We start from the raw sequence: 22216 nt of genomic DNA on the forward strand, positions 1-22216 counted from the left end.
ACACAAAAATAAAAAAACAGTTTTCTGAACTTATCAATATGACTCAATATGAGAATATTTGTGTTATTTCTAGTTAAAAGGTATCATTTTAGTAAAAAAAATCTCATTGCCCTTAAAACAAGACTCATCACTGGAAAAAAACAACAATTTTCACCTGTTTCAAGTAGATTTTCACTTAAAATAAGTAGAAAAATCTCCCAGTGGAACAAGATTTTATTGCTTGTAATGAGAAGATAAATCTTGTCCCATTGGCAGATTTTATTTCAAGTGGAAATTTACTTGAAACGGGGGAAAATTGTCGAATCAGTTATTTTCCTGGTGATGACTCTAAATGTTGAAATAGCAGTAAAACCACATATTCATTGATGAAATGACATTAGGGATGTAAAGGGGGGATGACAGTTTTACAGGGGGGATGATTTGGACCGTTTTTATTTCAGGGGGGATGCCATCCCCCCTCATCTCGAGTACTGTATATATATATATATATATATATACACACACACACACACACGCCAGTCTTTTCTTAGTGTGTATTTTCATTAAAAGTTTCCAGGTCATATTTCTGTGTAAATAAAACTCACATTTTCTGTGAAAAAGGAAATGTGTTCTTTGAAAGGAAAAAAAAAATGTTTGATAAGTTTCTCCATTTTACATTAGCCACTGTGTTGTTGGCCAAAGTTAAATATAGGATAAGATAAACTGATATCATGGCAGGAACCGCTGCATACTTGTTTTGATCTAATGAGTGCATTCATTAATAACGACAATAACAAAAATAAAATCACAGGCAACTTTACTTTTGAAAGCGTGTCAATTTTATTTGCGTAACAGTTTCAAATCAGTAACTTAGGCTAATTGATTCATTTATTGAAACTGATGTAGTGATTCATATAATGAAGCATTACTGTATTGCTCCTCTAAATCAGTGAACCGCTACAGCTCATTTTGTAAAGCTTGAAAAGGTTTATTCTAGACAGAATGAAGTAGTACACGGAGGAAAGGAGTACAATTCTGCTTTTATAGTTCTTATAAAAAGGAAAATATATTGAACTCAAGGGTGAATGTTTACTGATGCAAACAATGCCAAGGCCAGTTCCAGAGTAGTTTTCCCTCTAGCATTTCTCATTCAGCAGCTGGATATCACTCAGCCATGGGCGACTCCACACGGTAAATGTGCACTGGTAAGGCTGAAAGAGAAAACAAATATAAAAATAAATCAGAGTAAATCTTTTCTTCTTCTTTTTGAGTCCGTTGCAATCTCAGATGTAGTAAACATGATATTACAAACATTACAGTATTGCAACTGAATGCTGATATTTCCGCACTAGGAAAAACACTTTTGTAAAAACTAAATGAGGATTTTTTTTTTTCTTGAAAAGGTGCACATCTAATCCCCTTGAGAAAGTAATTACCATAGCCTGTGCAGGATCTGCATGATTGCTGCATTCTTCATTTGCGGAGTTCTTTCTGCAGGAGCTGCGTGCCATTTTCACCGTTATGACGTACTTCATGCCAGCAACCACCTATAAGGAGCCACACATGAGATATGGAAAAATACATGACATCTGACTATAACTAAACTTAGATCTGAATGAATGGCTTTTATTGTCATTATACAATGTATAACGAAATTGTAGAGCTTCTCCTGTGCTCAGTGCAAGACAATTACAGTAAAAAAAGTAAAGTAAAAGTAAAAAGTGCAGATATGCAAAATAATAACATAAGAATAAAAAGTATAAAGTCTTTAAAAATGTATTGTAACTGTACATATAGTATCAGTTCAGGATGTTGATGCCTTTTGGAAAGAAACCTTTTTCTCAGCCTGTTTGTTCTCTAAGCTCAGTATATTTAAACTCATACTGCAAGTAAAACGAAAAACAAACAAAAAAAAAAAACACTTGTCCATCATCTTAATTTTCTGTCAGTATCACTATTAAAAAAAATAGATAAAATTGTAAGACTTTCCATGAAGGACACTATTTTGTAAGATTAATGCGTTGTGAATACTTTAATCTGCTGGGATAAAAAAAATTGGTTCCCCTTTTTTGTGCAATAGTTCATGCAGTTCTGGGCGGGCCTTCACATGCCTAAACACGACCCACAATGACTTGGACATATCCGGACGGATTAAAAACATTACGTAACTGCCAAGTCCGGACAAGATGAATACAAAGCATTAAATTCATATAAAGTGAAATTAAAGTCTTTAAGGCCTAAAAGTGACAGTCCACAGCGGGCCACACACCAGAATAGCATTATTGGACTTTATTTGCTTTGCAGACGTCTGCCTCTGGTTGTGTAGATGCAGAAGATTAGAAGATAGATGCGCCTACCTGTGACTTCGCCTTCACCACCTCCACCACCTGGCGCAGGTACATGTCGTTCAGCTTCCTGTTGTGCTGGGCCACGGCGAAGTTCATAGCATTCTGGACACGCTCGTCGTTCACATCTACGTCCGTGAAGCCTCCAACCAGGCCGGTCAATCCGACCGTGAAAAGGGCCGAAAGACAAACAAAAGCAATCTTCCACATCATGGTTCCCGAGGATGGATCGCTGTTGCACAAAAACAAGAACAAAAACAAGCTCACGATGAGCTGCAGCCTGGTATTTATATAAGACAGTGACGTCACGGAGGGGGCGTGGCTTATCGGTCACAATCTCTGCAACACAAACCTGCACGAAAACCTGTTGGGCATGATTTAAAACTGGTCATATACCGACCGTGTAAACTTTCTGACTGTGGACTTCTTTTTAAAGCAGATTCTTGAGACCAACGGGTGCGTATAAACAGGTAAACGTTGAAATATTGAGCGATATCACCGAGATCTTCGGTTGTGCAGACTAACTTACTTCAGTAAATTAACTACGTGAGTGACCTCTCTCCTATTAAACCAGGTCCAAAGTCTTTTACGGCACCATGCAACGACTTCATGTTTTGCAGTAAGAAATGCATATTTTCTTTAATACGAAGATACCGCATATGCAATTGAAAATGTACATTTTTTCCATCTACTCTGCAGAGAAACTTTCTTCAGCCTTGAAGTATTTCAGCAGCAGCTTGTAATTGGGTCTGCAGCTGCAGCCTGTGGGTTAGGCCTGCTGGCCTGTGCAGTGCTCAGAAGAAACAAAGTGAAAACTATTCCTCTCGGTAAAGGCTGGTGGGGAGCAGGAGAGAAGCCCCTGTCAGAGGATGACAAGATCTATCCATTCACTGTGGAGACATCTGATAAAGAGATTGAGGTAATTCTGAGGTGTTGAATCACAATCATATGCAACCTCAGACCTCTGCACCTTTCACATGTTAATAAGAGCTGTCATTTGCCTATTTGCCTATACTCTCACAAATAACAGTCTCAGAGTAACCAAACATATGCAATATATAAATCTCTTTAATATTCATGCTGCCTCACTCTGCTGCACCCTCTCACTTTTTATTTCTTTGTACAAATTTAATTTTTTATCTTGTATTCTATGCATAATTCTTGTCTGTAGAAATTGTAAATAGGTCACACTTATTCTCACTACCTCAAACTGCTGCACCTTAAAATGCTTAAAATGTTTATAATTTTGTACATAGTTTTGTCTATTGTTCATTTGTTTATTTAACACCTTTAATACCATAGAGAGCGAAACTACCGGAGTCAAATTCCTTGTTGGACATTGTTCGAACCTGGCCAATAAAGCTGATTCTGATTCTGATTCTGATTTACTGTACAGTGAGCGAAAATAACCGAGTCAAATTCCCTGTCTTGTTTGACCTGACTTGGCCAAATAAACATGATTCTGAAATAACGTTGGGTGAGTAACAACTATGTGTTCACAAGTGCTCTTATTCAACAGGACCTTCATGAGCGCATTGACAATGCACGCTACACTGAGTCCTTAGAAGACTGTGGCTTCCACTATGGCTTCAACTCAGCTTACCTTAAAAAAGTGATTTCATACTGGAGGAATGGGTTTGATTGGAAAAAGCAGGTGACAGTGCTTAACAAGTATGCACACTTCAAAACCAAAATAGAAGGTATGATCCATTCTGTTATGAGAAAAGTTTACTGTAGTAATCAGATTTTCTCTGATCAAGGAGCACCTTACCTTTTCTTATGCCTCTGCTATGGCGCAGGAGTCGACGTGCACTTCATTCATGTTCGCCCACCACACCTGGAGAATCAGAAGGTTCTGCCTCTGATGCTTGTTCACGGCTGGCCCGGCTCCTTTTACGAGTTCTACAAGATTCTGCCACTTCTGACACAGAACCGCGATGGTGTTGTGTTTGAGGTCATAATTCCATCCATCCCTGGCTACGGCTTCTCGGAGGCCCCTCATAAACAAGGTGAGTACAATGACATTATTTTAAACACATTTCTGCATTTCATCTGGGCTGCATGCATTTACAAATTACTCCTGAAATTCTCCAGGATTTGACAGTCTGGCTGCGGCCCGAATTTTTCTGACACTGATGGAGCGCTTGGGGTTTTCTCAGTTCTATCTGCAAGGAGGAGACTGGGGCTCTTTAATCACCACTAACATGGCACAGATGAAGCCTGAGTACGTGCAAAACAAGCCCTCACCAAATGTGACAGTCATCACTGGAGTGCTGAATTTGTCTGTTAAAGCGTGCACAGTGAAATTCTTCAAGTGTGGAATTATGCCTGCATTGTTTGGACAGATGTGAAAAAAAAAAATACTGATGATGAAAGGAGCCTGATAAAGATTATCATTCCAAGACATCATGACACAAACTTGCACTTGAAGTTAAAGTTGTTGGTCTGAGGACCCGTAATCATAGATAAGTTTAACAATTTATCTTTTCCAGGTGTGTGAGGGGACTCCACCTAAACATGTGGAACATGAAAAGAGGTTTCAAAGTGTACCTGTCCATCATGTTTGGTCGTTATCTGCCCTTCCTCGTCGGTTTCAGCCGGGAAGATGTTCGCAGGTTGTACCCTTTTTTTGAGAAGAATGTCTGGGAACTGCTGAGGGAAACGGGCTACTTTCACATTCAGGGCACTAAACCAGACACTGCAGGTGGGAACGTACTGATGCTCATAGATACATGTCAAAAATGCTTTGGAACATTGGAATCTTAGGTGCAACCACAAACCTGCTGGAACTATTTTCATGATTTGTGTTTTTGCAGGCCGTGGATTGAACGACTCTCCGGTTGGCTTAGCGGCATACATTCTGGAGAAGTTCTCCACCTGGACTGATCTTAAAAACAGAGATCTATTGGACGGTGGGCTGGAGAGGTAAAACTAGTTATCTGTGTAGATTCTCTGTCATGGTATTAAGTAAATGTCCCCTACTACCTTTGTCATATTTGAGACCTCACAAAGTTCGGTGTAATAAAACAAATGCACGACAAGCCTGAGCTGCACCAGGCACGTTAGCGGACAGACACGCACAGCAGCTAAAGTTTCTGCTGTCAACATTTGATTGTTTTCAATATCTTTTTTTTTTTTTACCCTTTACATCCACTGCCATCTTGTTTTAATTCAGTGATTTGGTTGCCTGTGAACTGTTTTGAAAAAACTGGATATCTGCAGAAGTTTTGTGTATAGATTCAGAATCTTATCTGTCAAACAGCTTTTAAAAAATGTTTTTAAATGTTTTCCATTTGCTGTTACTTTAATGCAGTTAAAATCACCACCTCTGTCACTTTCATAAATGTGGAATTAGACCTTTATAGTCCACATTTGTTTAAGGTTGTAAGACAGATGTTTTTCTTAACATTTGATAACAAATTATATGGAGATTAATTTAGCATGGTTTAAGTGGCTGTCTGAATTTAATTTGAAATATTGGCATTTGTGCAGGAAATTCACCCTGGACGACCTCTTAACAAACGTCATGATCTACTGGACGACAGGCTCCATCATTTCCTCCATGCGTTTCTACAAAGAGAATTTGAAGAGTAACATTGAGAATAGAATTGATTCAAAGTATGGGGCAAAGTGTTTATTGCATTTATATCAAGCAAATCTGACCAGGGCTTGTCCTCTTGTGTGCTGATGACCCCAGTAATAGAATTTCTTTTGTTTTAGAACCGGGATCTTTGTGCCCACGGGACTGGCTGCTTTTCCAAACGAGCTGATGCATTGCCCTCAAGTATGGGCACAAGCAATGTATCAAAACATCCGGTCCTACAATTTCATGCCTCGAGGTGGCCACTTCGGTGCCTTTGAAGAGCCCCAGCTGCTAGCCAACGACATCATCCAGTTTGTCAAGAAGGTGGAGAAGCTCTGAGCTCTTGAATGTACTCGCAGACCAATGGAGTTTGGTGCCATTTGTTTATTATATCTGATCATTCCTCACACATATACACACTGCCACACACACAAATCCCTGTTTCTCTGACCGTTCTCATCTTCTGCTTGATTTGCAACATTACTTAGATCATTTGTAAGTTTCAACAAATGTAAACATGTTCACAGTGCCTGGTACATAAATATGTCCTCAGATGGAACAAAAAACATTTAATTCATTAAACTTCAAGTTATGTTCTTAAAACTATTGCACGTTATTCTGCTTAATGTATGTGGAAATGTGTAAAATGCAGGTTTTTTGTTTTTTATAAACAGTTCCTGTTGTATTACATGCTTATTAGAATAAAAACATTCAGTACTTTCGAAGACTTTAAAAAAATACATGCTGTGCATGAGTCAAAACCCACTCTTTATTTGACATGCTCTGATACGACTCAGTTCATTAAAATATGTACAGCTTAAATCAAAACGAGTTCAATATCCACTTGAACTTTCATTAAAATTCACTGTCGCACACAGTCTATAGAGCAGGAACTCATGATCAGACTTATGCACGTCCAGGGTTTTAGGGTCAGTTGCTCAGGCCTTTAATAGTCATGGGTGCCTGGAACCAAATGTAATTCTGCAAGTCTGACCCCTCTGCTTTTGGTTCCTTACAGATGTTGGGGTCAGTGGAAAGAGCAATGATTTGGTTTTTTACACGAGTCGGTACTTTAAATTGTAGTTTTGGGCGGAACCAACCTACACCGCAATCCCTGTGCGCCAGTGCTAAGACAGTGGTGGTCATCAAACGAACAGGTCTGCTGTCAGACAAGAGGTCAGTAACAAAAAGAGTGCGGAAGAGTTGCCTTAAGCATGTTGACACTCGTAGACTCTGATCCCCACCGGATAAGCCCAGATCCTCCATGTTGATTTCATACAGCTCTTTGGGGAGGACAAGAGAGCCTCCCATTAGCAGTAAGACACGTGGGACCTTGCTCACAGAAAACAGCACCTCCAGCTGCTGCAAGACCTCTTCCAGCTCTTGAAGGGTCTGTTGACTTTTCCGCAAGTCCGTATTTGCAGATTTTGCTGGCCTCCGGCTCGGTGCGTCTTTATCCTGAAAAGCATAATGTTCCCCAAACATTGTTAATTCATGTCAACACCCTAACATTTACTTGTTTGAGAACAGATTAAACGCTGTACAATAACTTATTCTTTTCACCTGCGCTGAAGCTTGCCATTTCTTCTGGGAGTACACCAGCTGGTCATAAGTCATGGGTAGTTGCTGTCTCTGATAAAGAATGCACTTGAGGATCTCGCTGACAAAACGGTAGCAGCCATCCTGAGTTACAGTGCCAGAAAAGACCACGTCCACGCGGCCTTCCTCCCGTGCTCTTCTCGCCACGTCAGCAGCTCTTTCCTCTGTGTCGAAATCACTGGCTGTCACGTGGGAGTCTTGACCAGGTGTGCTTTCCTCTTTTGTACCATCTGGACAGAACGAAAGTAACATCACTAAGCTGACAAATTGACCAGCCTTCCTTTGTTTTAACATGTTCATGAATTTTTGTAGGTTTTTATATGTAATAGAGCCACCGACTTAACATCTCCTATAAAGCAGACACACAGATCTGGCTGAAAAGGGGAAAATGTGCAGAATCTTAATCAGCTCTAAACACTGGATGTTATGGAAATGTATGAGACCAATAATACCTGGAAAGAAATTTAGGCAGTATCGAAAGTATTTAGCAGACTTCATTAACACCACTTGGCCAAGGAGATATACACAGCTTAGATTAAAGCAGTACCACACCACACTTGTTGAGTCATATCTCCCCGAGCTGTTTGCAGAAAAAAAAGACTACTCTTGCCAAATTACTGTGTTCTGTTTAAAATACACTGATAAGAATGTCCATCATTTAGATTAGAACCTTTGGTATGAGGAGGACCAGACTTGTGTGCAGCAGGAAGGGAGTTTCCTGAGCTAGAAAGACTGCCGTGTTAGGTCTGTAAAACTTATTCTGGATCATTGATATTACCTAAAAGAAGAAAAATGTTATTTTTCTCAGAAACTCACTGGCCATGGCTTATCTTCTCATAGCATGCACATAGCGCACCCAGTGAATATGGTCCTGACTCAGTGAAGCAGTCAAACCATAAGCAAGTTTATTTGCTTATCCAAGACAATTCAAAGTGCTTTACATAAAACCATTTTTTTAATGCATTAAAAAGTAGGATAGTTTAAAAGCAAAAAATAAAGACAAAGACACAAGTTAAAAAGAATTAAACAACTGAGATGCAATAAGGGTTGTAGTGCATCATGATGGATAACTGAAATGCAGCAGTAAATAAAAGGTTTTCAACCTTGACTCAAAGCACCTGAGAGTTTCAGCAGCCCTGAAGCATTCTGGGAGTTTGTTGCACAATGCACCAGGAGATCAGATATGTATTTTGGCTCTAGACCATTAAGAGATTTATAAAGCAACAGCAGGATTTTAAAATCTGTGACAGACAGGAAGCCAGTGTAAAGATTTAAGATCTGGAGTTATATAGTCAATGCTCTGTCTTAGTTAGGACTAGGGCAGCAGCGTTCTGGACTAACTGCAGCTGTTTGATTGATTTTTTAGGGAGATGTGAAAATAGCGTTAGAGTAGGTCAGCTTCTCAACACTCTTATTTCAGCTCTGACTCGTGTAGGAATTCTTCTTGGAGATTTCTTTTTAGCAGTGATCACCTTGGTCTGGGCAATGGTATCAATAATACTAATAATTTTACCACTGAAGTTATCCGCAAGCTTATTAACTGATGGTGAGTGGAGGAGGCGAGAGGAGGAATAGATCTGAATAAATATTTCTCGGGTATTTTCACTATGTACCATTTTTTGATGATCTCAGTCATCTGTTGATGTTAATAAAACTCAAAGTAAACACAATAATGGTCTTACAGAGCCACAATGGTCACCATAACCTTTCAGATGTTCAAACCTTTGGATATTATTAAGTCAAGACAATGCCCTTTGTTGTGTTTTTTCCATTACATGTTGAGTCAGTCCAAAATGATCAAGACAGAGCACAACATGATTCCCTTGCCCATAGGCCCTGAGGGGTTATCAATATGGATGTTGAAATCCCTTACTCTTACACATGTATTTAGTCCTCATGGCTTATCTCAAAACACAAAAATGTTGAAGCATCAAAAAGTTAATATACATACACACACACACACACACACACACACACACACACACACACACACACACACACACACACACACACACACACACACACACACACACACACACACACACACACACACACACACACACACACACACACACACACACACACACACACACACACACACACACACACACACACACACAAAGTTTGGACACACCTCATTCAAAGAAATGGGGACGTGTGTCCAAACCTTTACTGTGTATATATAAAGTTATTAGCTTTCACTTTGGCCTGTGAAAAAGGATATGTTGGCAAATGAAAACATAGTGAACCTAATTGCTTAAAGTGTTGATCACCACAACATAAGGTTATCACAGGCAAAGCTGTTTAATAAGTAGTTTCAAGTATTGCTCAGAAAGGAAACAGATGACAGAGAGAGAATAAGAAGGGAGTGGTAACAGCTGGTTTGTTTAGTGACTCACATTTGTGGGCAAATGTCTTATGGCAACTATGCTTCATTTGAACTTGTGACTTTTCAGTGGAAATTCTCGTCCAGTATGATATTTCTTAATATCTACAGACTGTGCAACCTCCTTTGGTGGTTTTGCTGGACTGTGTTGATTTTGATTGTGTAATTGTTGTTGGCATTAACGAAGAAGAGGACGTGTTTAGAGGGAATTAAAAAGCATGCCATAAAGTATTGAATGGTTTCTTTTCAATTTGCTCAGCTGCTTGTTAGTTAGACGTAATATAAACAGGACATTTACTGCATGTTAATGGGATATAGTTAACATATCTGATTAATTTTGGTACCAGATGTATTGTTTCTTTAAACCTCAATGATATGGATCCACCTGACTTTCAAATTGTGGCCAAGAGTAGCATGAGTAATGTTAGTAAATTGTATCTTATGAATCATTTCAAAACTAATCTTTTGAAACAGTTATATTCAAATAATAGACAAAAACACATTTATGGTATGCTAATGGCTCTTAACCAGAGGTGGGTAGTAACGAGTTACATTTACTCCTTTAGATTTACTTGAGTAAGTTTTGGGAAATGTTGTACTTTTAGGAGTAGTTTTGAATCACTATACTTTGTACTTTTACTTGAGTAGATTTGTGAAGGAGAAACAGTTACTCTTACTCCGCTACATTAGGCTACGTTGAGCTGTTACTTTTCTTTTATCCCTTTTATCCACGTACGCGTCAATCTCATGACGTCACTGAGTGATTCTTTGGGGAAAATGTTTGTTTTTGCATGTTTTGTCACATTTACACAGACTCAAACACACACAGAGTTTGTATGAGTTCATGGGCTTGTTCTAGTTCTGCCTGGTTAAAAAAGAAAAGTACAAAGGCTTGAAATTTTATGATACTTGTAATTAATTTATTTTTTTATTCTGTTATTTTATTATTTATTAAAGTACTTGAATTTACTTTAAGATTATTTTAATTTAAGCTATTTTTATTAATTTTAATTAATATATTATAATATTTAATTTAATTTTCCTGAAGATGATTATTTTGTACTTTTGTCTGTTTGAATGGTTGTGTTAAAAAAATAAATCAGCGTTACTCAACAGTTACTCAGTACTTGACTAGTTTTTTCACCAAGTACTTTTTCACTTTTACTCAAGTAATTATTTGGATGACTACTTTTTACTTATACTTGAGTCATATTATTCTGAAGTAACAGTACTTTTACTTGAGTACAATTTTTGGCTTCTCTACCCAGCTCTGCTCTTAACAGAAGATCAAATTCATTTTTTAGAAGTTGGTTGTTCTTCCGGGTAAATATAAGATATCCCTATGTTTCAGATTCAAGATATGCAGTTTATACAGGCGAAACTGTAAATAATTTTCATGAATACATTGAAATATTAAAGTGTATTTAGAGCTTGTCCCATAATTGACAGGTTGTAAAAATAATAATCCAGATGTGTGTTGTTTTACCTACCTGAAGGGATGGCTGGCTTCGCAGCGTTCTCCTTATCTTCATTAGTGTTAACTCTGTGCTGTTTAGGAGAAACATTTACGACATTTTTCATTTTTAGGCATGTATTGACAGCCTTTGGCGACAGTTGTTCAACAATTTGCTCAGACAGCCGACAAGAGTTTGAGTCGTCTGAAAGACTTTGTAGATTTCGGTCTGCACATGTCTCAATCGGTTCCTCTGGTGCATTAATATCTTTTTTTGATGAGAAAGAGAGCCGCCCCTTTGCCGCAACATCCCCGTCGTTAACAGAAGACAGATTGTCGGTGTCCTCGGACTTTAATGTCGGTTTTAATGGTTCTGACAAAGTAAAACGCTCTGCCATGATTTTGAATGTCCGCGCCTGCTGCTTTGTGCCGCACAGCATCATGGGAAATGCCGCATTCAATGTAAATAGAAAAAAATCGAAAAATAAGTTCTACTTGTACTCGAGAAATTAATTAACAATTATGACCGAGCAATAACATTTGATTGACAGGCTTTTCAGTTCATTTAAATAGTCATTTTTATCCTCTATATTTGTTAGTACTTTAGCACCATTGTAAATGTTAAACTTCGTTATTCAGTAATCCATACCTGTAAAGTTTTGGATTTAAAAATACAGGAAAGATCCAGTATCTTACATTTTAAAACAGATTTACAACAAATCGAAAATAACTACCTTTCAACAACTTACAAACTACAATTATGTGCTGAGAATCTTATCGGCCGACTTTTGTTGACACTGAAATACTGTGGACATTCCTATGTATGTAATTCCTATAATAGAGCCTAAATGAAAACACAAAGGGGAAGTAAAGCACATTTATTTATTTTAAATATTTTTAGTTTATATACACATTGGTTGTCTTCAAGTGAAACATTTACATTTTCTTTTAATATGTCATTTTCACTCATGTGGCTCTGGTATTCATGATTAATGACACAGACACATGTTTCTGTCTCCAGCTGTTATATCTTTCAGAACTCGTAACTGAGCCCCATCCTGTTCCTCTTTAGGAAAGTAAATTTGGTTTCCCATTTTTCGAGATATTTACAAGAAGTCTTAAGCTTTTTGGCAGAAATCTCTCTCGTTACATCCATAAATCTCTGATTTGTTCTTCCGAGTTTGCTCCATGGATCTATTAGGTTTGCTCCCGTTGTCGCCACTAACCTCGCGGGAATTGCCACTCAGCCTAAAGCAAGTGGCAGTTCTCGCGAGATTAGTGACAATTCAGTTTGCAGTTTAAAAACATCATATTATTAAACGGGAAATTTATGGGAAAATACCAGCCCCCGGGTCTGGCAGTCAGAAGGCGCGCCGATTTTTTCCAGTGGCCAACCGCGGTACTGCAACCAAAAATCCCATGCGGCCCAGAAAGCTTTTTTCCCATAGACCGCAATAGTAAAAGAGAAGCCTCTAAAACTGTTCACAGGACACCTCCAGCTGTAATCCCCGGCAATTACTAATCTTTGTATTCTATATTTTTAAGTCATGGACTTTATATCTGTCAAAAATGTTTTATAACGGCCAGAAAAGTAAAAGAAAAGTCTCTTTCTGGGCGTGACGTCACGGCTGACGTCACAGCCGTGTCCGTGCATTCCACGGATGTTTTATATTAATATATATTATATAATTATATTATATTAATACATTAATAATATATGTAATGCTATAGATGTAATAATATACATTAATTAATATATTATATTAATACATATTATATTAATATTCGCGTCATTGCCCCGGGGCATGATGGGAGGCCCCAGAGCATCATGGGAGGTGACTCAACTGCGCATGCTCTATGGGCCGCTGTATGCGGAAGTAAACCCGGAAGTCAGAGATTTTTTCGGCTTATGCGCTGGCTGAGCAGAAGGTGTCACTACCTGATGTGAGTCGCTACCAGGCCCCCAGTCTCGCGCTCAGCAGGCACGCCGATTTTTTCCAGTGGCCAGCCGCGGTACTGCAACAAAAAATCCCATGGGGCCCAGAAAGCTTTTTTCCCATAGACCGCAATAGTAAAAGAGAAGCCTCTAAAACTGTTCACAGGACACCTCCAGCTGTAATCACCACCAATTACTAATCTTTGTATTCTATATTTTTAAGTCATGGACTTTATATCCGTCAAAAATGTTTTATAACGGCCAGAAAAGTCAAAGAAAAGTCTCTTTCTGGGCGTGACGTCACGGCTGTGCCGTGCACTCGCAAAGCGCGGTCGTGTGTGTCTCGGGAACGAGGATGGGTGAAACTAAGCCGTTCGGCGGAATAATCACTCAGAAACACATTGCATTGCCAATTTGCACCAAACAGAAATGTTTAATAGCAAGAATAATAATGGTTTGTCATTCTTGTACTTAAACATTTCCGTTGTAGCCAACGGTGTATGGTTTGTGAAAATAAGATATCAGGCAGGAATAACACAAGTCTAAGACCCTGTCCACACGTAGCCGGGTATTTTTAAAAACGAATATTTCCCCCCCTCCGTTTATAAAAACATTTGCATCCACACATAACCGAAGATCTGCGTTTTCGACCACATTCATAAGCATTCTAATGATCCTGTAGATCATCTGCGGCTCCGCGGAGGCGCAGGTGTGGGTGTTTCCACTGAGATCCTCCTGCACACACACACCTAACGCACTTCAAATATGTAGTCTTCTGTTGCTCTTTCATTTGGAGGCAGCGCCCTGCACGGGACTAAATGAGGGTCAATATTAACAAAATGAGCTTGTGGCGTGAGATCCCCACCTCACAATAAAACTGACCTCCATCAGGTTTGAGCAAACGTGCAGGGAGAGAGATGTGTCGTAGTTGTTGCGACGGTGCCGTGGAGTTTTAGATGTCATGTGTTTAACATCATCTTAACCCTTAATCCTCAGCTTATTTTATGACAGTGCTCCCGGGGAAGCTGCACCTCCGCAGCTCCGCGGGCACTGCGAAGCCGGGCAGTGCCCGCAGGGCAGTGGGCAGTGGGCAGTCCGCGGCTCCGCGGCTCCTACGCCGTAGGGTGCGCGGAGCCGCGGAGCCTACGGCGTAGCCTCTGTGTAACGCAGTAAATTAACCACATTTAAACATAATATTTGACATATTTAAACATAATACTTGACAAAACTTGTAATACAAAAAATATTTGTCTTAATGTAAGTAATAAACTTGGGAAGTTTCATGGTGATACCTGCTATTTACATTTTTACCCTATTTTAGCCTATTAACCTGGGGTGTCTCATCTTAAATAAAAATGACTCGTTTTATCTTTAATTAAAAAAAACACACAAATGAACCATGTATAGTCTATAACCATGACTTTGAGAACAGCATCGGTTGATTTGCCCTATAAATCCCTAATTTCATTGTGTACATCTATCATTACCGGTCTAAAGGACTCATGAGCGCGCAGCGCTTGTCCAGAGCGCGCAGCGCTCGTTCACATTGCCCCGGGGCATGATGGGAGGCCCCAGAGCATCATGGGAGGTGACTCAACTGCGCATGCTCTATGGGCCCGTGTACCAGGAAGTAAACCAGGAAGTCAGAAATTTTTTCGGCGGATGCGCTGGGTGAGCAAACTCCATTGAAATGAATGGGCGGCCATTTTCGATCCGGTATCCAGTTATATAATACATCCATGGTCGCTACCCGATTTGAGTCACGCATGCGCAGTTGCGTCCAACAACAGGGAATGTTATGCTATATAAGGGTATTGATGCAAAAAATCTTTATATTATTTTTGGCAAAAAATATTTTTATTATTTTTAGCAAACATAGCTAAGCATGATAGCCAAATTACCTTTCAAGATGTAATTACTCATAGAACGAGTAATCTTCCATTTGTCAGCTTTTCCCAAACTAGGATGAAACTTCCGGATTCCATGTAGGCATGGAGATGATGGAAAACATTAAAGTCGCTCATTTTAATCAATAATCGGGTAATGACAACACTACTTCTCCACTGAAATGCACATGTTGGACGCGACTGCGCATGCGTGACTCAAATCGGGTAGCGGACTCACATCAGGTAGTGACAGAAGGCATTGAAATGAATGGGCGGCCATTTTTAGTCTCCGATCCAGTTTCTATAATACATCCATGGAAAATACAAATACAGGAGGACGGCGGGAAAGAGGGGTAAAATACGGTAGTTTCAAGGCCAAAACGGGAGACTTGACATGACAGGTATGGTAATCTAAACTAAACACATTTTAATGTGGCGCAACGCTGATTTATGGTTTAAGAGGAAAAGATGAACACGCTTGAAGCGCACCCTAGTGGCTCGTTTGTACCTCTGTACATGCACCAGAGAGTTGAGGACAACCCCCAGGTGTGATAATTAGACCTTCAACGAAGGCAAATGTTTCTTCTCCAAATGAAAAAAAAAAGACAAAAAGAGTGAAGTAACAAAAAGGAGAGCTGGCTGCTGCAGATCTGTCTGATTTGATTAATAATATGCTGTCTGAATGCATCCTCTGAACAAAAGGTGAGTACAGCAGAAAGAGTACTCGTGTTTTAATCCAGACATTTAAAATCGGTCTGATGACACTCATTCACTTTTTACAGGGAACAATAGTTATCATCGAAGTTGATATTTCCTGTTAAGGGGGACACTACATCTATTGATAAGGCATGACATAATAGAATGTAATGCAATTGATTGGAATAAAGAAAGTTATTGAGTGGACTGAAGAGAGAGGTCTGATCAGGGCCGGTTCTAGAAAATGATGACTAGGACTGCATCTCAGATCAGAGGGGGTGCACATGCCTGGCACGTTAATTAACACTAAATTATGCATTTTCCCATAATTTCAAGCGGAATGATACTAGCAAAACAAGAACATTTAAAGTGTGTTTCAAATGCTTTATTGCAGCAATATTGCTGCAGAACAAAGAAAATGCTACTTTTAGTCTGGGCTACCTCACCCATCAGACAATCTAGCAACAGATGTTTCTTACCCTGAAAATAAAACAGAAATTCAAACTAATTTTATCTATACAGCTCAAAACCATCACTAGACATGACAGTCATTTCAAGTGGAATGATACCAGTCAAACAATAATATTTAAAGTGTCTTTCAAGTGCATTTTTGTAGCAATATCGCTGCAGAACAAAGAAAATGCTACATTTAGTCTGGGCTACCTTGCCCATCAGACAATCTAGCAACAGAAAATAAAACATAGCAACAAAAATAAATATAACCATAAATATACAGGACTGTCTCAGAATATTTGAATATTGTGATAAAGTCCTTTTATTTTCCGTAATGCAAAAATGTCATACATTCTGGATTCATTAAAAATCAACTGAAATATTGCAAGCCTTTTATTATTTTAATATTGCTGATCATGGCGCGTCGCCGCGTACCCTACGCCGTCGATTTAACGCAGAACCATAAATCAGGCTTAACGCGCGCGCATTTGTCAGTTTTCTTTTTATCTTTTCAACTGAGCATGCAAACACATAAACTGAGGGGGCAATCAATGCATGCTTATGCACCCTCGTAGAACCGGGCCTGGGTCTGATGCTGCTTTTGTATTACCTTATTAAATCCCATCCGCCACTCTCGTGAAAAATTCATAGTTTATCAATATGAATGAGCTTTAACTGCTGAACGCACCAGTGAAATGCCATTTTTGATGGTTTTGTAATGCAAACTTTAACTATGTTACAACAACTTCTGTGCTGGACCGGGCTTCCAAATCTCTATTTGTATTGTATCAGTATTTATTTGCAGGCATATGCCTTGAAGTCCAGTACCATCTGCTAAAATTTTTAATGAAAGTAGTGTTAAATTCTTAATTTAATGATAAATGCCCATATGAGACATGACGATAACATTCTAAGAAAATGTATTTCAATTGTGTTGGCCAATGCCTGGTTATTAGAACATGTTAAATGTATTCACTGGTTCAGCTCCCTAATCATAGTCCCTATGATTAGGATATCAGAAAATACTCACAACTCTGTAGAACATTCATTGCAGAATCACCCACTCGTGTGTGTACAAAGACTGACCTCCTTCTCATTTTAGAAAATGAGTGAATGAAGCCTCATTAGACCAGCTTGTCTGTACCCCCTAATCATAAAATAAGATGAGTGCAGCAGCCCATAACTTTTCTCTCCTCACCTTGCACATTGCAATGGAAATTTTACATTGCAGCGTGCAAGGTCATCAGCCGAGCTGCTGCCAACTTGCACATAATTATATATGGGTCTTAATGCTTACTATCTGTTACTTTATAATTAAAACAAGAAGGCATGCAGGGAAGACTGGAATTGCTTTCACGCCTCACTAACTCTATATCAGATGAGCCGATGTTTTTATTGTTCAGCAGTCTTCACATGTGCTGAGCTGTGGTTGCAGCGTAGTGTTGACATGCAAATTAAGAACCTAATAGGACTTAAATATAATGGTAATTTTTTAAAGAATGTTTATATTACTTTTATGAGTTTTAAAGGCAATGATTTTCTCAGTTGTCGGAGGATGAAAGTCCAATACGATGGATATGTGAGGGTTTGTTCTTAGAGATGTCTCATAAAGGCGAGAATGAGCCTGTAGTTTTTCGAACAGAGGTCAGGTAAGCCCCGTTATCATCAATAGATAAATGAAATTTCAATGCAGTATTTTTCTCAGGGGAATAAGAAACTTCCCAATGAACTGAAGTATTTTACATTCCTCATAATTTTTATAGATATGACTGTTATCTATCTCTAGTTGGATTCCTTTGTATTTGTAAGAAAGTTTAAATGTGCCGTTTAATTAGTTCATACGAAATTTTACTGGAGCTGTTGCTCATGCACCATCCGAAGAATAAAGATCTAAAGACGGCTTAGAATAAGGCTGTGTTTTGGAAAAGGCATAAAATCAGTATTTTGTCAAAACTGAAGCAAGATAATCTCAACTATGAAAAGAATTGTGGGTAACTCGAAGACCTTGGAATTTGGTATGCTAGTGATTTATTAAGGACAGTTTTTCAGATAAATGATCTGGATAAAGAACATGTGGGGGGGGGGGCTATTGTGTAGCAAAAAAGTATTTAGAAACTGCTCGTGTTCCAGGAAGGAGAAGTGATGACATTCATTGGGCTCAGAAACTCATGCAGATTCATTATCAAATTAATTCATCTTGTGTTAGACCTGATGGTTGTTAAACCACCGTCATGTTCCAAAGACCCAAGATGATGCAAATGACAGAGTCATAATTGGGATTGGAAAGTGAAATGTTAGATCCCTGCAGAACCTGCTATGGCAGAACATTATTTAGAACTGGTATGGTGTAATTTACTGTCATGGTCTCTAAAAAGTTAAATCAGTCCTGCTGGATTCATGCGGATTGGTGATTAATCTCATTCTCATGGCACAAAATATTACTGACCTGTGTCAGTAATATTTGACTGTTTCTGTATATTTGCCACAGAGTGGAAAATCTGCAGAAGATATTGTTAAAAGAAAATGTTAGGTTAGACTTCCATCTACTTGAACAACCACCACTCTAACATGCAGGACTGGCATTCGCAGATGAAATACAGACAACCTGCCCAAACTTAAATTGTCTAGGTTTTTACATTACCAGACCTACTAGCACCAATGACAACTCTGGTGGTAAAGTTTATGCTTTCATAGATTTTATTTATTTTTCACTTGTTCTCTATTAACTCTTTACTAGATCTTTAAAAAATGTGGTCTCAGTGAAACTGGATTATTACTTGCATTTTTATAGGGAACACTTATAGTTGAGGTTTGTCGATTATATTTTACTCATAAATGTAGTGTAAGGTTTCCTTTTATAAATTTTTTTACATACAATTTCTTTCTTGGGTTAAATTTTTGTCAAAATGCAGAATTTTGAGCGGCGTTTCTAAAGGCTTTCAACTTGCTGTCCACACTAGACCACAACCGGAGCATTGAGAAACTGTAAACCACACTAATCTGTCACAGATTAAACAATTTAAATTTTGATGTTTGCAGCTCATTGTCTTGATTATTTATGGTTTGTTTGGTTGTCAAGTCTATTTCCTGCCAATATTTGAAAATACATTCATAAAAAGCTTTTATAAAGTCTAGAGAGTCCTGTGTATAGATCTTTCAAAGCCTCTGGTACACAACCACAGTGAGATGGGGGCCTGATCATTCGTGGCGATGCCAACCGAACCTCCGCCAGCATGAGCATGAATGATCTTAGCAGTTTCTCGCACGCCATATTCCCCATCAGGTGAAGTACAGCGCTCAAACATAAGTTTGATGCTCTACTGTTTTGTGGCTGTATGTTGAGAGAGAATTGTTCCTACTAAAAAAACTGAAGTCCCTCAAGCTGCAATTAGCCCCGTTTTTATCCATTTAAAATATGTTCAGCATTTCGTCTTCAAAGTCTTTTATATTTGCTCGCCCCCCCACCACTGTTAAATTGTGCTTTTTTCACAATTCTATCTACAGTATGTGTGCTTATAGGTTATTCGTCTGTAATGCCTTTACTTTGGAACTCCACAATCAATATGTTTATATTATACATAAAAAAATAATTATGCATTTTTGCCCACTCTCTTACTCCATCTGTGTGGTTTGATTCAGATTTACCCTGCGAGACACAAAGACCCACCTGGTAGACCTGGCAGGCAGCGAAAGCGGATGCCACACACGCCACAAGCATCAGGCTGAAAGAAGGTGCCAACATCAACAAATCCCGGTCACCTTGGGGGGTGTGATCTCGGCTCTCGGTAAAGGAAGTCACAAGTGCAGCATGGCTGGTGTACATCTTTATCTCACACTGATTAACTTAATTTATTTATAGAACCTAAATTAGGGCTGCATCCTGTGTGAGGTTGTAACCTGATTAAATCTGGGATCATCATTGTCATTCTGCTCATTTACAGATTTTCAAGTAGATTTTGTGTTTCATGTATCCATTTCTTAATTTTCATAGTTGGGACTGGAAAACATAAGGAGTTATACTGGTTTATGACCTTTTTCCTGGGTATATTGAGATGTGGAATAAAGCTCTTATAAATCTTGACGGCACTCATGAGAATGATTTTACTTTTTTCTTCCCATGCGACCTGTCAGCTGATCTGAGCGTGGGTGGACAGTCTGCAAAAAAAGAAGAAAATCTTCATCCCTTACAGAGACTCTGTGCTCACATGGCTGCTGAAGGACAGCCTTGGTGGAAACTCCATGACGACTATGGTTGCAAGTATGTGGTTTGCAGTCATTTCAAGCTGTCTTCAGGTGTCTGTCACTCTCTCCATACACCATCTTACAAAGAGAATTGGGTAATCTTAACCAAATACTTCTTTCTGGTCATGACAGCTATTTCCCCAGCTGACATAAACTATGAGGAGACCCTGAGCCCTTTACGCCATCCCAGCCGGGCTAAGAACATATGACTGTGAATGAAGATGGCAGCGTGAAGCTGATCAGAGAGCTGCAGGCAGAGCTGACCAGGCTCTGAACTCTACTAGCAGAAGCAGCGCAGGTTCTGTATGGCATTAAACTCATATTAGAGTCATCTGGGATTCCACAGTACCTTTGATGGCACTATTATTCAAAGGTAATAATGTAGGTTTCTTTCACAATCCAGATTTTCCATGGGGAGTTGTTCACTTCTGTGAATGTAGAAGAGAAGCTGTGTCAGAAGGAGACAGAGGTGAGTCAGAGTGAAAGAAGAGATGTTTAGATGTTCTCTTCTTTAAAGAATGCAGACGAATAGCAGAAATGACACCCGCTATTTCTGCTATTGCACGTTAAAGCATTGATCAAGCATTAGACCAGTAGATGGGAGGAGACTCGGGGTATTCAGCAGGTACAGATGTCATGTTTTATTATGTTTTATTAGTTATGTTTTATTATTGGACATGAGCTATAGAAAACTTGGAAAGATCTGAATCAATTGGCTTAATGAACTAGACATTTCAAAACAGCCAAATCTTTAAGAGTTTTTCTTTTTCTGGTGTAGAGAGATGAATTATTAATTAATATTTATTTTTAACATTTATATCTGACAAGTGCAGGCTCCCGGTAGGTTTAGTACAGAGCTTGCAGTATTGAGAGACGGCCAGCTGGTGTCGCTGTAGGCCTTGTTAACAATCACTTCACAAAGGGATCAAGGCAGCAAGTGAATTTGATTTTCAATCTATTTGGGGTTAAATGGTATCCAGAAGAATAGTTTCTGCAGTAATCGTGACTAAGAGAGTCTGAGAAGTTACAATGGAAAAACGCTGTGTAGCCTCTATGGGAGGGACAGGGTGACAACATCCCTTGAAGAACCCAAACTGCAACGCAGGGACTAAAGACTGAGCTATTTTCTTATGTTGAATTTGTGCTCGGTCCAAAATAATATATTACAAATATTTTCTAATTATCCGTTAGAATGTAAATGCTTTTCATGAGGTCTCGTGGTCGTTGTACGTTCCTTTTTAGTTTTTAAACCATTGCAAAAATACTGTGCAGCTGAACTAAAAACTATTTAGACTTCCATTACGAAACGTAAATCTCTTAATTTCAAACATTTTACAACAACTAATGATTCTGCAAAACAATCACAAGATCCATTTTAGAAAAAAACTTGCAGGATTTAAAATAACCTTTACTGTACATGAATGTCACGCTGTACACGTATGTGTGTTGCATAATTAGCAGGTGACATTTAGAGACTTGACAGCCCCTTTTATTCCTGAGCAGGTATCACAACTCATTAACTGCTGTCGCTGCTCTTAATTAAGAGATCTTGATTATTGACATGACACTTTTCTGACTGTCCAGCATACTAATTAAACTTACAGTGTTAATGTGTTTACATGTTCACGAAGCAAAGCCTTGATGCTCAGAGGCAACAT

General features: G+C 38.9%; 3 protein-coding genes and 1 pseudogene across 4 annotated transcripts; 2 read left to right on the forward strand and 2 right to left on the reverse strand.

Annotated features, from left to right (window-relative positions):
* Positions 1 to 795: 795 nt before the first annotated feature.
* On the reverse strand, positions 796 to 2598 carry cst3 (cystatin C (amyloid angiopathy and cerebral hemorrhage)). The gene is made up of 3 exons (XM_061745042.1): positions 2337 to 2598; positions 1416 to 1526; positions 796 to 1190 (listed from the first exon to the last, which is right to left on the reverse strand). The coding sequence occupies exons 1-3, from the start codon at positions 2535 to 2537 to the stop codon at positions 1116 to 1118; spliced, it is 387 nt and encodes a 128-aa protein (XP_061601026.1). The 5' UTR covers positions 2538 to 2598; the 3' UTR covers positions 796 to 1115.
* On the forward strand, positions 2327 to 6647 carry ephx5 (epoxide hydrolase 5). Of its 2 annotated transcripts, none has more exons than XM_061745035.1 (10): positions 2327 to 2794; positions 2899 to 2943; positions 3024 to 3243; positions 3844 to 4024; positions 4124 to 4333; positions 4419 to 4548; positions 4817 to 5028; positions 5141 to 5249; positions 5817 to 5942; positions 6045 to 6647. In XM_061745035.1, the coding sequence occupies exons 2-10, from the start codon at positions 2921 to 2923 to the stop codon at positions 6244 to 6246; spliced, it is 1413 nt and encodes a 470-aa protein (XP_061601019.1). In that variant the 5' UTR covers positions 2327 to 2794; positions 2899 to 2920; the 3' UTR covers positions 6247 to 6647. The 2 variants fall into 2 exon arrangements, with proteins under 2 accessions (XP_061601019.1, XP_061601020.1); XM_061745036.1 differs by having other exon boundaries at positions 2327 to 2780.
* Positions 6255 to 11768, reverse strand: mad2l1bp (MAD2L1 binding protein). Its single transcript, XM_061745037.1, has 3 exons — positions 11383 to 11768; positions 7471 to 7736; positions 6255 to 7365 (listed from the first exon to the last, which is right to left on the reverse strand). Exons 1-3 carry the CDS (start codon positions 11741 to 11743, stop codon positions 6838 to 6840), a joined length of 1155 nt encoding a protein of 384 aa, XP_061601021.1. The 5' UTR covers positions 11744 to 11768; the 3' UTR covers positions 6255 to 6837.
* A 3793-nt stretch (positions 11769 to 15561) lies between these two features.
* Positions 15562 to 20913, forward strand: LOC133464091 (kinesin-like protein KIF16B; annotated as a pseudogene).
* The last annotated feature ends 1303 nt before the right edge of the window (positions 20914 to 22216 follow it).

Source organism: Cololabis saira, chromosome 17 (genome assembly GCF_033807715.1).
Source record: "Cololabis saira isolate AMF1-May2022 chromosome 17, fColSai1.1, whole genome shotgun sequence".
In the NCBI taxonomy this organism is placed as follows: Eukaryota; Metazoa; Chordata; class Actinopteri; order Beloniformes; family Belonidae; genus Cololabis; species Cololabis saira.

Bases quoted from the DNA above. Each gene is read 5' to 3' on its own strand.
- cst3 (XM_061745042.1), bottom strand. From the start codon at position 2,537: ATGATGTGGAAGATTGCTTTTGTTTGTCTTTCGGCCCTTTTCACGGTC. The intron at 1,527-2,336 runs GTAGGCGCATCT...GGCTCCTTATAG, and splicing joins TGGTGAAGGCGAAGTCACAG to GTGGTTGCTGGCATGAAGTA. The intron at 1,191-1,415 runs GTAATTACTTTC...TTTCTCTTTCAG, and splicing joins CAGATCCTGCACAGGCTATG to CCTTACCAGTGCACATTTAC.
- ephx5 (XM_061745035.1), top strand. From the start codon at position 2,921: ATGCAACGACTTCATGTTTTGCA. The intron at 4,549-4,816 runs GTACGTGCAAAA...TATCTTTTCCAG, and splicing joins ATGGCACAGATGAAGCCTGA to GTGTGTGAGGGGACTCCACC. The intron at 5,029-5,140 runs GTGGGAACGTAC...GTGTTTTTGCAG, and splicing joins CACTAAACCAGACACTGCAG to GCCGTGGATTGAACGACTCT.
- mad2l1bp (XM_061745037.1), bottom strand. From the start codon at position 11,743: ATGGCAGAGCGTTTTACTTTGTCAGAACCATTAAAACCGACATTAAAG. The intron at 7,737-11,382 runs GTAGGTAAAACA...CGTTCTGTCCAG, and splicing joins GAAGCCAGCCATCCCTTCAG to ATGGTACAAAAGAGGAAAGC. The intron at 7,366-7,470 runs GTGAAAAGAATA...TATGCTTTTCAG, and splicing joins AATGGCAAGCTTCAGCGCAG to GATAAAGACGCACCGAGCCG.